General features: G+C 35.1%; 1 protein-coding gene across 2 annotated transcripts in view; it reads right to left on the bottom strand.

The window, feature by feature from the left end:
* ANKRD13C (ankyrin repeat domain 13C) overlaps window positions 1–21,112 on the bottom strand; it is a 92,353-nt gene that overhangs the window by 35,830 nt on the left and 35,411 nt on the right. For both annotated transcript variants that reach the window (XM_023209580.2, XM_023209570.3), the window contains exons 4-7: window positions 15,244–15,329; window positions 13,405–13,450; window positions 8,496–8,562; window positions 3,510–3,654 (exon numbers count right to left, since the gene is read on the bottom strand). In XM_023209580.2, the coding sequence (XP_023065348.1) occupies window positions 3,510–3,654; window positions 8,496–8,562; window positions 13,405–13,450; window positions 15,244–15,329 (344 nt within the window). The remainder of the gene's footprint in view (window positions 1–3,509; window positions 3,655–8,495; window positions 8,563–13,404; window positions 13,451–15,243; window positions 15,330–21,112) is intronic.

The following is a 21,112-nucleotide window of genomic DNA, read 5'->3' as shown; positions in this document are numbered from 1 at the left end:
TCAACCATGATCTCTAAACTTAATGAGTAGCCATGCTTCAAGTTTTATCCTGTACATATTCCATAGTGCTGGTATATAATAATTGAGCAATAATTATTTTTTATATGAGAAAAAAGGAAAGTTTTGTGCTTGCTTCAGGGACAGAAGACTAAATGATCAAGTATAGAAAAGTAAGTGAGCAGGTATAAGATGAGATTCTATTCCATAATAGGCCAAGAGAGATATCCTAACTAATATTTAAGACGTTATAAGGAAGAAAAAAGGCAAAACGTAGAGAGTTGTCTGAAGAATAGGGTTTACAATAGTTAGAGGTGCCATTCTCCATACCTCTTTATTTCTGGGTTCCCAAGAGGCCCATTTCCTATTCTTCACCATCTAACTTTAACCTACATATAGTCCCTTTCTGAATTTCTAAAAACAATACCCATGGCAGCCAGGTGCAGTGGCTCATGCCTATAATCCCAGCACTTTGGGAGGCAGAGGCAGGCGGATCACAGTCAGAAGATAGAGACCATTCTGGCTAACATGGCGAAACCCCATCTCTACTAAAAATACAAAAAATTAGCCAGGCATGGTAGCACGCGCCTGTAGTCCCAGCTACTCAGGAGGCTGAGGCAGGAAAATCACTTGAACACAGGAGGCGGAGGTTGTGGTAAGCTGAGTTAATCAAGCCACTGCACTCCATCCTGGAGACAGAAAGAGACTCCGTCTCAAAACAACAACAAAAAACAATAGCAATAGCTTGGGCCTGGGACAGTACCATTTCCTCTACCCATACAAGTAAAGAATGCAAAATCTTGGTATTACTGCTAAAGCCATAATAGGTGAAAATGTATTCCTGGTAACCCAAATTAATTCTGAACACAATTTTCTTTAAAAAAAAGTTTGGTTGCAGTAGTTAAACAGAACTGTTAAACACTATACTTCAAATACATTATGAATCAACTAGAATTTTACATATTAGCTTGGAAACTGAACACTATATAACCCATTGTCTATGAGCAAATTTGCCTTACATTTCAAACATCCTATTTTCAATAAACTTTTGGAACAGAATTCTTATATAAATCAGAGACTATCTTTTAACCACATCACTGAAAAAAAATCTGCTGTTTTAATTAATTACATTGCTTCAACATTTAATGAAGTTACTACTTATACATACATATTAGGATAAAAAACAAGTATTCTCTGCTCAAAGGAATACTGCTTAAAATCTATCTTTCCTGTATTGTAGGCATTATAAAATACATAATACATATATGTATGTATACATACATACCTTAATACCTTAAAACTGGTAGCCTTAATACCAGTTCTTTGGTAATACTATGACATTCACAAATACTTATGCACTATTAGCCTTAACTTCTAGCTTCTCCTTCAAGACCATATTTCCAATTCACTTATTGCCTAGTTGGCTATCCTGTTGTAATTTCATAAGTAAGAGGTCAAACTATTTAATAAATATCTGAAAGTCTAATATAGGAGTAAGCAAACTATAATCAGCCGCCTGTTTTTATGAATTAAAGCATAATGTAATATAATCATTTATTTACATATTGTCTGTGGCTGCTTTTAACAACAGCAGAGTTGAGTAGTTGTGACAGAGGCCATGTGGCCCACGAATATATTTTAATATCTAAAAATATTTATTATCTCTTCCTTCACAGAAAGAGTTTACCAACCTATAGCGTAGAATGTACTGATGCTGTATTGGATACTGGGGAATACAACAAAAAGAACCCCATGCCCTTGAGGAGCTTCGACTAACAGAAGTTAAAAAAGCCATGTCAGTAAATTTTTATGGTTCCAAATTTAATGGGAGCATAAGGACAACAAAAGTCATTTGGCGGGAGAGAAAGTAACACCAAGTGCATGCCCGACAGGTGTGAGGGTGCAAAAAGAAAAGCATTCCAGGAAGTGGAAAGAACATGAAAAAAGGAATAAAGGCCCAAATAGCCTGGCACATCTGACAAACTGCCAAGAGCGCAGTATGATGGTATCTAAAATAGCAAGGTAAGAAAAAGGCTAGAAAGGTGAGCAAAATTCAGGTGACAAAAGGAAACATGCCATGCTAAGGAGATTAGATTTCACTCTAGGTAATGGTGAACTTTTTAAGTATCTTTAAGTAAGTAAGGTTTCACAAATGTGTTTCTAAAGTTCAGTGTATCTCCAACATGTGGGATAATTTAAAAGCAGACGAGAAAGGAGCCAGGAAGATCATTTATAAGACTTTCCAATGGTCCAGTTGAGAAATAATGAATATTCAAATTACAGTAGTGACAGTGTGAATAAAAGAGGAATAATTATGAGACATTAAGGAGAAATAAATGACCAGATATGTACTCTGATGAGAAAACACAGAGTACAAGAAAAGATACCAGAAATAACTCCTAGGCTTCTGACTGAATAGAGAATGGCATCATTTATCAAGAGAGGAAAAACAGGAAAAAGAGCAAGTTTTGAGGAAAAGTAGTAAGGTTAGTTTTAAATAAGGTGAATTTTGAGGTACCTGGGAGACACACATGATATCCATTAGGCATTTAAACACATAAGCCTCTACTCAGAACTGTCTGGGACACAAACATGTATTTGTAAATCATCAACCTATAGGACTGTGGGAATGGAAGGGATTATTCTGGCAGTTTGTAAAAATGAGAACCATATCAAGGGCCTATCAATGGTTTTTCAACACAAAGATATGGCATGAGAGAAGGAAAATCATGTTGTACTCAAAGAGGGAAAGGACATAGAAAGGAAAGGCAGCCAAACAGTTAGGAAAAGTTAAGACTACAGACAGAGCCAAAAGAAGTATTCATATTAAGGAAATAAAATAAAGATTGTCAACAACATTAAAAGAAGGTAAGATAAAAAGATAATATATGGTAAAGGTCCAGCACAGGTTCAACAAATGAAAACTATAAATGAGAATGAAGAGAAGTTGGAGTTCACTGATGTAGGAGATAATCAGTTGAATTCTTAGCAGAGTCAATGGACTGGTCAAGATGGAGACCAGAGGATAGAAATATAAAAAATGAAAATAGGCCAGATGCAGTGGCTCATGCCTGTAATCTCAGCTCTTTGGGAGGCCAAGGTGGGTGGATCATTTGAGGTCAGGAGTTTGAAACCAACCTAGCCAACAAGGTGAAACAAAGCCTCTACTAAAAATACAAAAATTAGCTGGGCTTGGTGGCGGGTGCCTGTAGTCTCAGCTACCCTGGAGGCTGAGGCAGGAGAATTGCTTGAACCCAGGAGGCAGAGGTTGCAGTGAGCCTAGATCATGCCACTGCATTCCAGCCTGGGTGACAGAGAGAGACTCCAGTCTCAAAAAAAAAAGAAAGAAAAAAGAAGAAAAGAAAGCTAGTGGTCAGGAAACTATAGCTTTAGGAGCAAACTATCTCAATTATACCTTAAGCTTTTAAGCAAATTATACTGAGGCTTGGCTAAAAACCTAGATTTTTTTTTTTTAACAATTTAAAGGAATATTGATAAGACAACATGCTTACCTCATGATGTATTCGCTGATAAACTTTTTGTTCATTGTCTAATACTACAAAAGATTCAGAGGGTGCCGCATCCCCATTGAAAATGAAGCTTAGATCCCCTCGTTGGCACTTCATGTCAGTAAAGTCTATGAGAGTTGTGTCAAGCCTGTGAAACATGGGTAGATGAGAAACTCTGACAAATATAATTTTGATAAAACTTCACTAATAATTAAATAAGCTTTGTTCCTTCTAAACTCAAACCGAGATGCTAATACCATATTGCAAAGTCAAATTTATACATAAAAACTAAATTTAAAATATTCCAATAAAAACCAAAATACTAATGCCTAACCATCTGATACAAAACTTTGTTTATCCTTCAATTTGATAAACCATTTAAATTCTTGGCCATTCTATTTGACTTCTCAGATTTGGAAGTATTCTCTTTCCCAGCCAACATCTCTACACCCTGGAAACCTTACAGATCATTCTGTATCCAATACTCATGGATTCACACATCTGTGTGTTTACTGTGCTCTTTGGTAACCTGGACCTGTCGTGGTCTAGCCTAATGTGCTGGTCTCAAACAACATTCTACAAAGCACTACTTGCTGAAATTAGGAAAAATACTGAAAATAGAAAGCTTATAATACATTGAAGTGCTTCAATCTTGCACATGGCTCTATAAATCACCAGATCAGGATCACCCTAGCTAATGGCTGCTAAACCCAAGAAGCTGGTTGGCCCCGCTGTCAAGAGATGCTGGTCACATCCCCAGGAAGCTCCTTTAAGCCTCCGTGAAGATCCACCCTGGCTACTGAATTTCTAATGCAACTGTAATAATTCATTACTCTGTATGTTTTTCAGTTCTCATCACAGACAAGGCAAAATGAGTTGGTATTCTTGGTTTCTCTAGACAGGAAAAACAGAAATAAAACATGCCTCACATGCATGAAAATAATAACTAAGGTTACATAGAATTTATCATCAAAATTAATAACAACTAAGAATGAAAGTGACACTATTGATAATTCTGCCAGGAAAACAGCGGTGAGCCAGAGCAAAGAGGGAAGTATGGTTGCCTTATGTATCAAGAAGCCCTAAAAAAGTAACGCATCAACTCACAGGGGGCTGGGGTGGGGAGACCTTATCTGTTGCTTTATAGCTGAAATCTAGTTTTTAGTCCACTTCCAGAAGCTAGAATTCAGCTATACTATTAAATAGCACCTATCACTGCTTGAGCATGTGTCTTAAAAGAAAATAGTATTAAAAAGGACTCTTCCCCTATCTCTGTAAGATGTGGGCTCCTCATAATACCAAAAAGGACCAGATCATTCTATATGTAAGTGCACTATTTGGGCTCCAAGCTTCAGCTATCAGGGAATGTTATGCTCTACATAAAAGAAGAAATGGGCTACAACAGTCTTCTGCCTCCATTCCCTGCTTGCCCATCATAGGTGAAAGTGGTGGTGGCTTGCCAGGAGTGGGGATGAAAAGGTGAGTAAAGAGATGCACAGAAAGACAGATAAAGAAAGACAAAGACAGACTGAATGGTGACCTTTGAGATTTTAGATCTAACGATATGTAAAATTAGTCATAGAAACTTCCCAGTTATATAAATTAATACAGCCTATTTTTATTTCATCCATGTTTCTACAATTTGCAATAAAATGGGTAATACATTTTCTGTATATCCCTGACATATTAGATGACCTGGTAAGCTGCATCACATATGACTCAATAAATAATGTTAATTATCACGATGGCATTTTAAAGTACTCACTAGTCCTTGGCGTTAAGCCTATGAACCTAAATATTTTTAATTTTTCCCATGTAATTAGCCATGAAGAAGAAGTTCTTTATACAAATGCAAATATTTGAATGGAAAGTATTATAAGAAGAAAGCCTGAAAAAATGCCAAATAACACTGAAAAAAGGAACTAAAGCCTTCACTTCAGACAAGAAAATCCTGAAAAGTGTGCAAATATACTTTCAATCAGTGATTATAGATTACCTCTTAATTATTTATATTTTTGGTCAAAATCTTTGTCAGTACTCTCAAGAATAATGTTGCTCACACTTTTGAAGTATTAGTCTCTCTTTGATACCAGAGAAGACATTTCAAATGATTACATGGCTGCCATGAGATAAAAGTAAACTTAAAGATTTCTCTTTGAATATATTTTAAAATTTAGCTTTATTAAAATAGTGTTAAAAATTGTCTTATGACATTTAAAATAGCAAGTTTTTATTTAATGTTAACAGATTTTTTTCTTTAGATTCTTATCACCTAGGCAAAAAACCTTTTGTCATACATCCTAAAAGCTATCCTCTCCATTAATCTGGTAAGCCTTGTTTGATGAGAGCTTTAGAACCTATCACATTTGTCCTTCATCCTCAGTTACTAGTAAGCCCCATGTCTGAGTTGCTAAGCTATAGTAACTTCCCCTTAACCTACAACCTCTCTCACAATTTTTCTCCCCCAGGCTTTTACCCTCATGTTCCTTGTTTTAACTTTTGTGTGTGTGTGACAGGGTCTCACTCTATCACCCAGGTTGGAATACAGTGGCAGAATCTCGGTTCACTGTAGCCTCAACCTCCTGGGCTCAGGTGATCCTCCCACCTCAGCCTCCTGAGTAGCTGGGACTACAAGTGCGTGCCACCATGCCTAGCTAATTTTTTGTATTTTTTGTACAGACAAGATTTCATAATATTGCCCAGGTTGTGTTTTAACCTTTTTGGTTTTATTACCTATAGTTATTATATAATGTGTACCAAAACATTTACTTTAAAAAGTCATATATAAATGTGAAGCAATTTTTTTCAAAGAGACTCCTTTTTGCCTAAACCTAGGACTCAAACAGAATAAAAACTTTATTTTTTTTGAGACAAGGTCTTACTCTGTTGCCCAGGCTAAAGTACAGTGTCATGATTATGGCTCACTGCAGCCTCAACTTGCTGGGGTCAGGTGGTTCTCCCACCTCAGTCTCCCAGGTAGCTGGGAGTATAGGCACGTGTCACCTTGCCCAGCTAATTTTTAATACTTTTTTGTAAAGATAGGGTTTTGCCATGTTGCCCAGGCTGGTCTTGAACTCCAGGACTCAAGTGATCTACCTGTCTCAACCTCCCAAAGTGCTGGGATTACAGGCATAAGCCACCACACCTGGCCTAAAACTAACTTTTTAAAGTATCACATGGAAGATAATAGTATCCTCCAAAATTGCCTACCATCTTTGGCAAGCACCTATATTAAAAATATCTAAATTAATGAAACCATAATAATTGCTAACAAAAGGCTGCTGAATTAAATCCACATCTAAAATCCTTTTCTACTTAATTTTTCTTCTATTTTTCTGTATTTTCCAAGTTTTCTGTAATGACAATGCATTTAAGGTACATGAGCACTTTTATAATTAGAAACACCTGAAGAGGTTTTTAGAAAACAGGATAGGTGTGATGGCTCACACTGTAATCCCAGCACTTTGGGAAGCCAAGGTGGAAGAATCACTTGAGTCTGTATGTTCAAGACCAGCCTGGGCAATATAGTGAGACCCCATCTTTATTATTTAAAAAAAGAAAAAAAAAAAAAAAAAAAAAAACCAGAAACATCTACCTTAACCAAATTCTATTGCTTAAGGATAATATCCTAGAATTTACTTCCAAGTAAAAGTTATTGCTTCACTAATTCAAAATACTAAACAATAAATTTCTCAGAAATAGCTGATTTTTAAAAACTTCTGCTTTGTGTCATGGTGACAAGAACAACGAACAAGAAATCAGAAGTCCTGGTTCAGCCATTAATTTGTAAAATGCTCTTGTAAAAAAATCACTTAACTTCTCTGAGCTTTCTCATCTCTAAATGAGGACTTAATATGAGATAATCCTTCAAGTTATTTCTAGTTCTAGACCCTTAAACATTCAAATTAATATTCTGGAGATATACAGACACACACATACACAAAATTTTATATATACACATATACTATTTATAAATATACCAATATATGCACATATATATATAGAAGTTGGCATATTCACTAGCATTATATATAGTTTACAAATAGATAATTTATAAATATGGCTATATTATTATAAAGCAAAATAAAGAATGATAAAAGTAAAATTCTCACGTAAGTTAAACAGATGTATTTTCCATCAGATCCAAACATTAATCTTAGTTATAAAAGGAATAGAATAGAAGGAAATTAAAATTAGCCTCAAAGTATTCACTGGAATGGATAGATGAATGAATGAATGGAAGAACAGATGTACGGATGAGTAAACAGGGGAAGGAAATATATGAAACAGATGGAGAAAAAGTCAAGAATTGGGTCTTCCGGCCGGGCGCGGTGGCTCAAGCCTGTAATCCCAGCACTTTGGGAGGCCGAGATGGGCGGATCACGAGGTCAGGAGATCGAGACCATCCTGGCTAACACGGTGAAACCCCGTCTCTACTAAAAAATACAAAAAACTAGCCGGGCGAGGTGGCGGGCGCCTGTAGTCCCAGCTACTCGAGAGGCTGAGACAGGAGAATGGCGTGAACCCGGGAGGCGGAGCTTGCAGTGAGCTGAGATCTGGCCACTGCACTCCAGCGCGGGCGACAGAGCGAGACTCCGTCTCAAAAAAAAAAAAAAAGAATTGGGTCTCCCTTATATGTTCCTTATTCCTTAATAAATCCAGGATCAGGAAGGTAACCACTGTAAATCTTAATATTATATCAAGATTCTCACTGTTTGCCTTCTAGATAGTCTGTAGTTACATAAGAATAGTATCTTTGCTTTAGTCAAGATTTTATGTCTTCCACTTTGAGTTTGTTCTCTAAGTAATAAAAAATAAAGTTTCTATGTCTTTGATTTTTTATCTATATGTCTCAAATGAGATAAAATATTGTGAATCTGTTACAGAATTTTAACATCATAAAACACATGTAAGTTATGATTACAGGGAAAAAAACCTTCCTCTAAATCTCAACTTTCTTTTACTGAGAAAAAAATCAAATCACCTTACCTGATATTGATACCTTGTTTGTATATTTTACATGCATCGGAAGGCAGAATTCGGGAAAGTAAAGGCACTGTATTTTTAAAAACAAAAGGTAAAAAAATAACTATCTAAATTTTGAAATATTTACAAACTTTTAAATTAAAAGGGTAATGTGACATTTTATTATCAAATTATAATAATTTCCTTTCAAATAATATTTTTCCATTTAAAAATAAATAAAATATAAAAAACAATTTTGAGCAACTTCAAATATCTACTAGTTACTTGTAATTTCTGTATAGTTTACTACACTCCCATCCCACCCACAAACAAGGGTAGCAGAGTCAATATGATGCCACTCAGGTACAGACTGCATATTACAGATGAGTAAACAATACCCTGTGGTAACTAAACCCTCCTGAATGGGTAACCAGATAGACCTGAACCTTATCTAATTTTTTAAATAAAATTTGGAAAAATTGCAGGAAAGTAATGTGTATAATAGAAAGAGGCATCTTTGAAGTGAGACAGTTAAATTTGAGTTTGAATCCCAAATATATGCCTTGGTTATTTAGACTCAAGGTACCTGAGTTTCAAAATCTGTATTTATCTATAGACTTCTACATTCCTATGTTGCTATCTATAGCTCATATACAAGCCACAAGCTGTATTCTGATAGTTTTTTATTATTTATTATCTGCTATTTTGGGGAGATAGGAGTTATTCTATGGATAAATAAAGCTATATAATAGGCTATAATAAACTACCATGTATAAAGAAATGAAAAAAATGTGAAGTTCAAATTCTTGAAATTAAGACCATATCACAGGCACATGTGTACATAAGTGTATGTGTAATATACAATTAACAGTCGCAAATACAGGATGGATTGATTCTGTAGATAACAAATAAAAATAGAAAATTAGTTTTTTAGTTAAAATGTGCTATCTGCATAATGCAAAATTTAAAGTAGTGATCATATTATAAATCATTTGACATTTTATAGTGTATAAAGGGCTTTATAGTATACTTTATAGTATACAAAGTATTACAGTATACAAAAGGCTTTCTTCAAAAAAATGATTTTATTTCATATACATCAAAAGAAAGTTTGCAACAGTGGGATAGTTAGTATTACCCTCATTTTAAAAATGAAGAATCAAGCTCAGAAAACATATAAAATATGTGATTTGCCATGTCAAATACTTAGGGGCCGGTACTTTTGATTCCAATTCAAAGCTTTTATATACCTAAAAACCCAGGCTGGAATATTTCAGTTACCTTCAAACTTGTTACTAAGTCTGTGGCTATTTTCTCCGAAGTCTGAATATAAGTAACAGCATTAAAAAAAAGTGTGCTCTACTATCTCAAAAGTAAACTCACCCTGATTTCAGTATTTCTTGGCTTCCCCTTATTTTTCGCTTGCCGTTTTAAAAATTATTATGTGTTTTGACAAGGGAAAGAAATATGCCAAAACTCTTAAAGCTTGATCATAAAATCTAATAAAAGACCTAGGCTATCTAGAAGCCAACGGGTTTCGTTTTAGAATTATATATATGACATCTAATCATCACGTACTAATAGTTGTGACTTTAAATCAGTAAAATCCTTTATTAGGAATGAAACAGATGTGCTGAGTTTTTGCATCAAAGTCAAGTTCTCAGAGAAGAAATACTTTGGACAACTGTCTCATGGTTACTTCAGGAACTCAATTATGCAACATTTATAATGTGTTGTTTATGATATATACACGATTTTAGAAGTGATTGCATGTATTTATATCTTTTAGTATAATTAAAATATCACTTTTAAACTATTTTATAACATTTTGTTCAGCAATATACATTGACTATTTTAGAATTTAAACCACTAATGATTACTAAGGGAATCAGTTAAAGAGCCAAAATACTCAAGAAACAATCCAGTTTAGGATCACAAAGCAGGACTGGGGTCTCTACAGATGGGAAAAAAATCGGGTAAAAAAGATAGTATTCAGGTTTTAGACCAATCTAACTTGGAGCTCCTTTACCACACAAGGCTACTATAAACCTGTTTTTCGATGTGTTCTAGGACACCAGGACCCCCGAATGATATATAAGGCATAAAAGTAACAGAGTAACAAGACTGCATAATCTTTAACAGAGTCAAACTAGCCTAATGAGCTAGAGTTATAAAAATGTGAGAAAAAACTGATTAAATATAGAATTAAAATTCTTTATACAAGGATTAAACACACTAGAAAAATCTTAATCATCCATGCCACAAAGTATTATGCAGCTGTTAAAATTAGTGAAGTATTACCACATGAAATATGGTAAGATGCCTATAATTGGTTGAATAAAAATGACAGCTGGGTGTAGTAGCTCACGCCTGTAATTCCAGCACTTTGGGAGGCTGAGGAAGGCGGATCATCAGAGTCAGGAGTTCCAGCCTGGCCAACACGGTGAAACCCTGTCTCTACTAAAAATATAAGGCGCACGCATGTAGTCCCAGCTACTCAGGAAGCTGAGGTGGTAGGATCACTTGAAGCCGGGAGGTGGAGTTTGCGGTGAGCTGAGATCACATGACTGCACTCCAGCCTCGGTGATAGAGTGAGACTCCCTCTCAATAAATAAATAAATAAATAAATAAATAAATATGTCAACTTGCATAACAATATAATAGTATGATGCTATGGGCGAAAAAAAAACCTAATTCTGAGGGGTTGTGTATGCATAGATATATACACAAACACTTCAGTAAGCACTGAAAAGCATTTGAAAGTAGTCATACGAAATGTTAACAATGTTAACCTCTGGGAAGTAGTAACAGGGAAACTTAAAAATACCTGATTAATTTTCTATAATGTTCAAAACTTTAACAGTGAATATTAAAAATAGATTAAAATCTTTGTAAATTCTGAGGATAATTTTAGTATTAAATTATAATTTGTATTAGTAAAAACTAACTAAAAAGCATAATATAATTTTTAGAAATGTATACATATGTTATAAAATCAATGCTTAAAATTTACATAAGCTGTAGTCTGATTTGTATCTAAAAGTTCCAAATAAAGAAGGCAGTTTATCAAAACTATAATTTGTAGAAAATTATTACTTGTTGAAAAGAGGCCAGATTCTTTCTCAAGACAGTAGAATACTACTATTTTTTCATACAGTAGAGAGAAATAAGTGTTAATGGACTTCAGATTTTTAGCTGCATTTATTTTTTCAGAAGAAATCAGAAGATATAAGGGAATTAGATGAAATAACAAGCATAATTGTTAATTAAAGTTTAAATCTGGTAACTTCCTAGGCATTTTACTGCTATATGGTATATTGTATAACCATATATTTTCTTACTGATGAGTTGAAGCTGAATTTGCAAACCCAAGTGTATTGTGAGAATATCATATTTTTCTTACTGATGAGTTGAAGCTGAATTTGCAAACCCAAGTGTATTGTGAGAATATCTTAACTTCCTCTAGGTTAACAAATGCCAGAATGTAATGTTTTAAATTAAGTTGCATTTATTCACCTAACATAGACCAGGCCTAAAACTGTGAAATTTCTATTACTTTTCTTTTTTTTTTTTTTTTTTTTTTTTTTTTTTGAGACAGAGCCTTGCTCTGGAAATCCCACTACAAATTGGGAAGGGCAGTAGCAGCACTGGATGGGGCTAAGTACTGTAAGTAATTTCCATTTCACAGTCTAGAATTTGTTTTTAAATGTATAGAGAAAATCATAGAGGCACAGAATGTAGAACTGAAAAGAAACAGATTTGCTAGTTCAAAATTCCTATTCTACTGACTTTGAATTATTAGCCCAAAGTTCCTCATTTGGTATAATATGCATATGTGCCTGGGCGACAGAGTGAGTGAGACTCTGTCTCCAAAAAACCAAAAATTAATTTAGATGCTTTAACAAAAATGCACATAAGCTCATTATGTCCAAACCTTTTTACAGATTACATTTTTTTAAATCTTTAAAACCAACAAAATTTAGTTGTTCAGTTAGTGAAATAAAGGTCACTAGAATCAAACTTCATATTTGGATATGAAAGTTTTATGAAGAGGAGAAAAATCTTGTTAAGGTAAGTCAATAAATGACTGCAAAAAAATCTGGGGCAAAATTAGGGTCTTTCATAAGTCATTGGAATCACTGTTCAACCAAATGGTATGTAAAGAAAGTGGCTATAAAGTATGCAAGAGGCAAAATAACTGAAAGACAACAAAATATACATAAACAAAAGATGTTAACTAAATTCTCCACATTCAGAGATCTAAGTACTAGATTTCAAACATCCTTAAATTCAGTAGTCCTATAATCCCATAGTTATTTTCTTTTCTGAAAACTCCTTGCATTCTATTATTAAATTTTAAATGCTGTTTGTAAAACAAAATTTTTAAAACTAAAAGTACCATCTTCAACCTTAAAAATATAAACTATTAGCCAGATGTGGTGGCTCACTTCTGTAATCCCAGCACTTTGAGAGGCCGAGGTAGGAGGATTGCTTGAGCCCAGGTGTTCTGGACCAGCCTGGGAAACAAAGTGAGATTCCATCTCTACAAAAAATAGAAATAATTAGCCAGGTGTGATGGCATGTGCCTGCAGTCCTAGCTACTCAGGAGGCTGAGCGGGGAGGATTGCTTGAGCCCAGGAATTCGAGGCTGTAGTAAGCTATGATCGTACTACTGCACTCCAGCCTGGGCAATAGTAAGAACTTGTCTCAAAAAAAAAAAAAAAAAAAAAAAAAGATTTATTAAAGTTACTAATGAATTTAGATAATTAAACATTATAGGGCTTTATAACGATTACAGTCAATGTCACGAAAAATACTTTTCCTCACAGCAAGTATTAAATTTGTTATCTTAACATTTCTATATGATAGGTATTTTCATACTTGCATTTCTGCATGAGTACATATTTTATAGTAAAACATAGCACACTCTTACCCCAGCTTTGAAAATCCCAGTGAAGTTCTAGATAAAAGTCACCTAGCTGAAAAATGAAATATGAATAATTACTAAATGCACCTTAGTTAACAGCTCTTATGCTTTAAAAAATCTTTTATCATCAAAGGTCTCTAGTCAGAAATAGAAAATGATAAAATATTAACTTTAATGTTTGGAATTTGATAGAAAAAATATGGCTATTCCTTAAAACATTATAATACATGCATTACTATACTTAATTACAAAGGAAAATATGCATCTGTATATTTTATAAGAATATTTTAATTACATAGTAACATATCTGAAACTGGTAAGCATTTAAATTTCTATCAACACATATTACACTTCCCAGTATAAACAAAATAACAATAACGATAAATATTATTTTTTAAATAGATAACTTTAGAAGTGTTATTAAAAATTACTACCAAAATGATTATTTGTATAGCCTCATAATGGCATTTAAAAAATGGCCCATTGTAATAGAAAATATTTTTCTGTAAAGGGATAATACAAGTTTATAAAATCTGAAACATACCATCATATAATATCTATGAAAAGAATTTTTTGTTTATTTTGAGACACAGTCTCACTCCATCGCCCAGGTTGGAGTACAGTGGCATGATCTTGGCTCACTGCAACCTCTGCCTCCTGGGTTCAAGCAATTCTCCTGTACCAGTCTCCCAAGTAGCTGGGACTACAGGCACCTGCCACCACACCTGGCTAATTTTTTTTTTTAATTTTTAGTAGAGACAGGGTTTCACCTTTTTGGTCACGCTAGGCTCAAACTCCTGACCTCAGGTGATCCACCCACCTCAGCCTCCCAAAGTGCTGGGTTTACAGGCATGAGTCACCATGCCCAGCCAAAAACAAATTTTTATTTTGCAAATCAGAAGTTAGACATCAAAGATTGTAACTGTGAAGAGTATATATTCTAAATATAAGCAGAGCATTAGAAATATAGCAATATCAACAAGTTAGTCTTTCTTTTTCAAAAAGTGATAAAAGTGACTGTTAATAGTAGAAATCATTGCAACATGAGTAAAACTATTTTCTGGCTTTTTCTTTATTTCTTCAGATCTTTAAAAAAAGAAAAAAAAAAAAAAGCACGACTAACAGAGACAAGCTATCACCATAACATCATGACAGGTCTAATCTTTCTCCCACAGTTCTTTGAGGCAGCAGAAATACAGAGGAAGAGAGTAACAACAGAAAACAAACCACTCTCTTTTTTGTGCCAGCATACCCAGTTCTTACCACAAGGACGTAGGACAGATAAAAAGAGTTTTTGTTATATAAAGAATATACAGGCTGGGCACGGTGGCTCACGCCTATAATCCTAGCACTCTAGGAGGCTGAGGCAGGTGGATTGCTTGAGCTCAGGAGTTTGAGACCAGCCTGGGCAACATGGCAAAACCCCATCTCTACTAAAAATACAAAAAATTAGCTGGCGACAGAGTGAGGTGCTGTCTCAAAATAAATAAATAAATAAAAATAAAATAACCTGCCACTTCTAGTAGCAATGGCTTTAGCTCTAGAGAATGTTCTAATTCAAAGACAAAGGAAAATTATTGCCATTAACTATGACTCACCTCCTTTTGTTTTCTTTAGACCTCTTATCTAATTTATTGAAAGTAATAAATCTTTATCTTCCTAGTTCAAAGTGAGGTGTAGAAGATCACATTTATACACTATAATTATTACGTAATTTAGGCATAATTTTTTACCATATTTTGGCCCTTAATAAGTGAGAATTTCAATTGTATTAAGAAAAAAATGCTTAAAACTACACTTATAATTACTCCCAAGGTGCAAAATAAACAAAGAAATATAGCTTACCTCTTTCAGGGCTTTTAATAATCGAGGTCGTTTTTCTTCAACACTTTCCCTGGATTGCTGCTTAAGCTTCCTCAAAAGAGCTGTAACTAAAGTTTAAATTTTAAAAATAACTAATTTAAATTTCATCATGCAATAAAAACACCACTGGCTTATTACACATATAGATAGATAATACATGTACACATATGCGCACATGCATGTGTGTGTGTATGTATGTGTATGTGTGTGTGTATCTACAACCACAATACATTTTGAAAGGCCAAAAATCAAAGAGCAATGTTTAAATTACTGAAAGTCTCTTGGAACAGTAAAAGAAGCTGAGACACAGAAGTCAGAGAACATGGGACCTATACAGATAGAATAAGTTAGTAAGTAAGTTTAATAAAACTGGTATGATCCCCAAAGAATAATGAGAAGAGATATTTCAACATCAACCTACACCATATTCACACTAGCTTTTACTAGTTTTTAATTATCAGTAAAGATTTACCTAACTGTGCCAAGATAACCAAACTCATTCAAATGATGTAATATCCTAATAGAACACTGACCTCAAGAAAGATCTCAAAAACAACAGATCTCAAAAATCCCACTGGAAGCCACTTTTCTAAAAATGTATAATTACCTACAATTGTTACCAGGTGTATCTGTTCTTTTTTCACTGGCGGATATACCTTCACATACTACCAGCACAGTATAAAAAACACAAAACTGAATCTTATTGTATCTGGAAAAAGAACTTCTGAATCTAAGAAAACCTAAAGTCCTCCACAGTATATTTTCAATTACTAAGAGACTGAGATTTAAGCACATTGCTAAAGTTCAAACCCCCACTTCACCATTTAGTGGTTGTGTGTAAACTTGAGACAAGTTATTACTGAATTTCTCTAAACTTCCTTTTTTTATTCCCTCCTTTGTCAAGTAAGAATAGAAGTAAGGGCACAGTGGCCTGCACCTGTAGTCCCAGCTACTCAGGAGGTTAAGGTGAGAGGATCACTTGAGCCCAGGGGTTCGAGACCGGCCTGGGAGACATAGTGAGACCCCATCTCTATTAAAAAAAAAAAAAAAAAATTAGCTAGGGCTTGATGGTGTGTACCTGTGGTCCTAGCTACTTGGGAGGCTGAAGCAAGAGGACTGGTTGCGCCCAAGAGTTTGAGGCTGCAGTAAGCTATGACCACTGCACTCCAACCTGGGTGACAGAGCAAGACACTGTGCCTGCAATTAACTAAACACAATTTTTATCTGTTAGAATGAAGGTCTAAAATTCACTGGCAAAAATCATTCAATTAATCCTTAACATTTATCAAAATAAGAAAAAGTATTAGACTTGAATGAAATAAACATAGAAAAAATAAGAACACGGAAAAATGTGCACTGGGGGAAATATATACATCAATACACGCTAATTTCCTCCTGATTCTAATTTTTCATATACATACATATACATACATATACATATGCGTTCTGAGGGCTTTTTAAAATCAGTAAATTATTTTTACTATTTCACAGTATGCGTTCTTATAAACCACTTCAAGTCCCACGTGGAACACAGAAGAAGAAGGCGAATAAAAAAAGAAGGTAGTGAAAGCTTGGACCAGATTTTTTTTTTGTCCACATAGGCCCAAAATTAGGAAAAATCTAGGGAAGGATGTAAAAATAGTAGGAGTTCTTCTTATTTTTAACTACAGGTCTAACTAAATCCCAATATATTTTAAAAAGCCAAAAATCAAAGAACAATGTTTAAATTACTAAAGATGTCTCAAAATAATAAAAACTGAGACACAGAAATCAGGAAACATAGGACCTAGTTTCAGTTCTACCATTTATTAGCTCGGTGACCTAAATCAGTAGTTCCCAAATACGAACCTACATTTCTGTGCCCAACTGTTTGAGTTTCCAATGATATGCAGAAAATGAGAAAAAATGTGTACTAGAATGAGTTTTTTCTTAATAAATTTTTAAAAGAACTATTCTTCCTACTTTTGGTTTCAAATATCTTTTTTAAAAATAAAATGTGGATCACAAAAGACAGTAGTTATCTTTTTTATAAAGTTCTGATAGTCTAAAATGAAAAAGTTAGATTCCCTATATAAATCACCAGTAAAAAATTTTTTTCTGGTCTGTGAAATCCAAGAAGTCTGAGAATCAATGACTTAGATAACCATTTACAGATTCAAGTTCGTATGAATCTAGCAAACCTTCCTGTTCGTTTTATATTTAACTTTAATGTCAAAGTCACATTACCCAAATGTAGTAAAATTCTTTTTAATGGTCATTGTTTTCCACTATAAGCTCAAGTACCTTAATAAATTTTATTCAATCTACCTTGCCTTCAGATCGAAATGGACCTTGGTTGAATGCAGAGAATGAAAAGAATTCAATTCCTGGATGGAAAGCGTCTTTCAATAAAAAGCAGAGGCTATATATTTTTTTATCAGCCTGATTTTATTAACTAAATATAATTGTAACTGACTGAAGGCATTCAATAAATAACGACCAAACATCATTAAAAAGGTAATGGCAACCACTGTATATAAGCATAGTATAATAACGTATGCAAAGAGATTCCCTTTTCTATATAAGACTTCATATTGAAAAACACCAGAAACTCAATCTTCTTATGGATGCACAAACATTCAGAAAGCAATTACACAAAATTACCAGTATCCTTTTTAGGCAGCAGTATTGCAGTATTTGTATTCCCATATTGTAAGAATTTTACTAGTACTGATTAATAATGAAGATAAAATTAGCTTTAGAGGATTTAGGTGATAAGAGAATTCATACAAAGACTCAAATGCAAAAGTCCATAAACCGCAAATAATTTCACTTTCTCATTTCTCCTTCTCCGACTGAAGTTTACAGTTTGACGTAAAACTTTTGGAACTATGCCCTGCTGCTCCAAGTATTACTTAAATCTGCATCTTTTCCACTCCTCTTCCTTCTAAGCTCCAATCTATGTCCTGCTTCCCACTTGGACAATTCTACCTGATGTGCTACAGTTGATTCAAACCCAACAAATCTAACACAAATTAAAGATCATATTGCTCTTGCTCCTATAGTCTACATATCAATTAATTAATGAAATCACCATCAATCCATAATAGAGAACTTAGAGTTACTCTGAATCATTCTATCATTACCTATATCCAAGAGATAATCCATTCTGTTAAATCTTTCTTTTTTCTTTTTTTTTTTTTTTTTCAGACGGAGTCTCGCTCTGTCACCAGGCTGGAACGCAGCGGCACGATCTTGGCTCACTGCAATCTCTGCCTCTCGGGTTCGAGCTATTCCCCTGCCTCAGCCTCCAGAGTAGCTGGGACTACAGGCGCACACCACCATGCCCAGCGGATTTTTGTGTTTTTAGTAGAGACGGGGTTTCACCATGTTGGCCAGGATGGTCTAGATCTCTTGACCTCGTGATCCGCCCGCCTCAGCCTCCCAAAGTGCTGGGATTACAAGCATGAGCCACCATGCCCAGCTAAATCTTTCTTTTAATTACTTTCTAATCTATCCCTTTCTTCTCTATGTCTTTAAGTCAAGCTTACCTCATTTGTTCCAAAAATGTTTTTTTCTAAATATCTCTTGCCTCCCTGACTCCACTGTATTAATTAGAAAGTCTTTTCACTTATCTAATAATATCAATCCCTGCTTTGAAGTCTTCTGGGCTTTTGCAGAGACCAGAAATTGAGATTAAAATCTTGAATAGCACATAAAGCTGGTATCAATGTGGTCCCTTTATCATTACAACTTCATTTCCCAACACTGGTCTCTGCCCCTTCATCCATCTTTGCCATGTGTCATTAAGAAGCCAAATACAGGGGCATGGTGGGTCACGCCTGTAATCTCAGCACTTTGGAAGGCCGAGCCAGGTGGACTGCCTGAGGTCAGGAGTTTGAGACCAGCCTGGCCAACATAGTGAAACCCCGTCTCTACTAAAAATACAAAAAAAAAAATAGCTGGGCATGGTGGCAAGTACCTGTAATCCCAGCTACCCAGGAGGCTGGGGTAGGAGAATCGCTGAACCTGAGAGGCAGAGGCTGCAGAGAGCCAATATCGCACCATTGCACTCCAGCCTGAGCAACAAGAGGGAAACTCCATCTCAAAAAAAAAACAAAGAAGAAGCCAAATACATACTGTTCCCTAGCATATGCCTTGTTTTTTACATTTCCACACTTTATACACATTTCACTCTGGCAGAGTAGAATGTCTTTACCCACCTTTTTAGCTCCTAAAATCCTTTGAGACAGCTTTAAGAACCAAACACCTTGCTAAAAACCTGAATAACTTTTCCACTCATCAGTTTCCCCCAGGACTTTGTAAATACTTCAGAATGCCACAGAATATTCACTGGTCTCTCTCCCTAAAGTAGGATGATTTCCTCAACATCATAATTAATGGCACATCCTGACTATGTTTCTGACATATCCAGTAGGTATTTAGAACACAAATAGACAACTCCTGGCCTCATACACTCTGCCTAAAGGGAATGGGCAGAGTTATGACACAGTATATGAGCAGAGAAAACTTCCTTGTACTTGAGTTGAGATCTGAAGAATCTTAAGGAGCTATGACAAAAAGAGGGGGATATATAAGTATTAGGACTATGAGAAACCAAAAAGCCAGTCCAGCTGACACATAGAAAGCCAGATGGAAAGAACAAGATGAGGAAGGAGACAAAGAAGTGGTACTATCATTCTGGACCTCATAAACAAAACTAGCAATTTTGGTCTTTGTCCTCAGAACAGTAGGTTTTAAAGAATTTTATGTAGAGAATAATATGACCAGAAGATGAAACTAAAATATAACAAAATATTAACAGTGGTTGTCTTTTTTTTTTTTTTTTTCTTGAGACAGGGTCTCACTTTGTCCCGGGCTCCAGGCTGGAGTACAGTGGCACAATGCCGACTCACGACAGCCTCAGCCTCCCAGGCTCAAGTGGATCCTCCCATCTCAGCTCCCAAGAAGCTGGGACCACACACGCACACCAACATGCCTGGCTAATTTTTGTATTTTTTGTAGAGACAGGTTTTTGCCATGTTGCTTAGGCTGGTCTTGAACTCCTGGGCTCAAGCGACCTACCTGTCTCAGCCTCCCAAAGTGCTGGGATTATAGGCATGCCCCACTGCACCTGACCCAACAGTGGTTATCTGTGAGTGATATTATTTTCTTTTTTTCCCCCTATAATTCCTAATTTTCTACAATGAATGTCATCATTTTCTTATAAGAAAAAACATTATAAAGTTTTGAAAACTCAGGAGAGTTGTAATAAGTAAAAGTCCTACTATAATTCTTCACTTTTTTCTTTTTTTTTTTAGACAGAGTCTCACTCTGTCACCCAGGTTGGAGTGCAGTGGCGTGATCTCAGCTCACTGCTACCTCCCCCTCCCAGGTTTAAGCAATTCTCCTACCTCAGGCTCCCACGTAGCTGGGACTATAAGCACACATTACCACACCAGCTAATTTTTGTACTTTTTGCAGTGTTGGGGTCCCCCTATGTTTCCCAGGCTCAAGCAATCTGCCTGCTTTGGCCTCCCAAAGTGCTGGGATTACTGGCATCTAATATAACACTTTTAAGAAAAATTTTGATTCTTGATACACAGTCTCGAATTTTCTTTGCAGTTTTTATTCATCTCTTCATTAATTCATTAAACAAATATTGTACCAGAGATAAAGGGGTGAATAAGACAACATATGCATGACTTGAAGTCTCACAAAGTTTATATTATCAAGATATACAGAGTAGGGAACACATACTGAAAAATTAATAAGAAGTATACAACATATTGCAAAGGAAAAGACTAAACCACTTTGAAAATGTAAAACAAGAAGAACTTAAGCTACTCTAAAAGTTGAGGAAAGCCTTCTC

Source organism: Piliocolobus tephrosceles, chromosome 1 (genome assembly GCF_002776525.5).
Source record: "Piliocolobus tephrosceles isolate RC106 chromosome 1, ASM277652v3, whole genome shotgun sequence".
Classification (NCBI taxonomy): domain Eukaryota; kingdom Metazoa; phylum Chordata; class Mammalia; order Primates; family Cercopithecidae; genus Piliocolobus; species Piliocolobus tephrosceles.
Note: the sequence above shows the minus strand (reverse complement) of the source record. Positions and strands in the feature narration are given on the sequence as shown.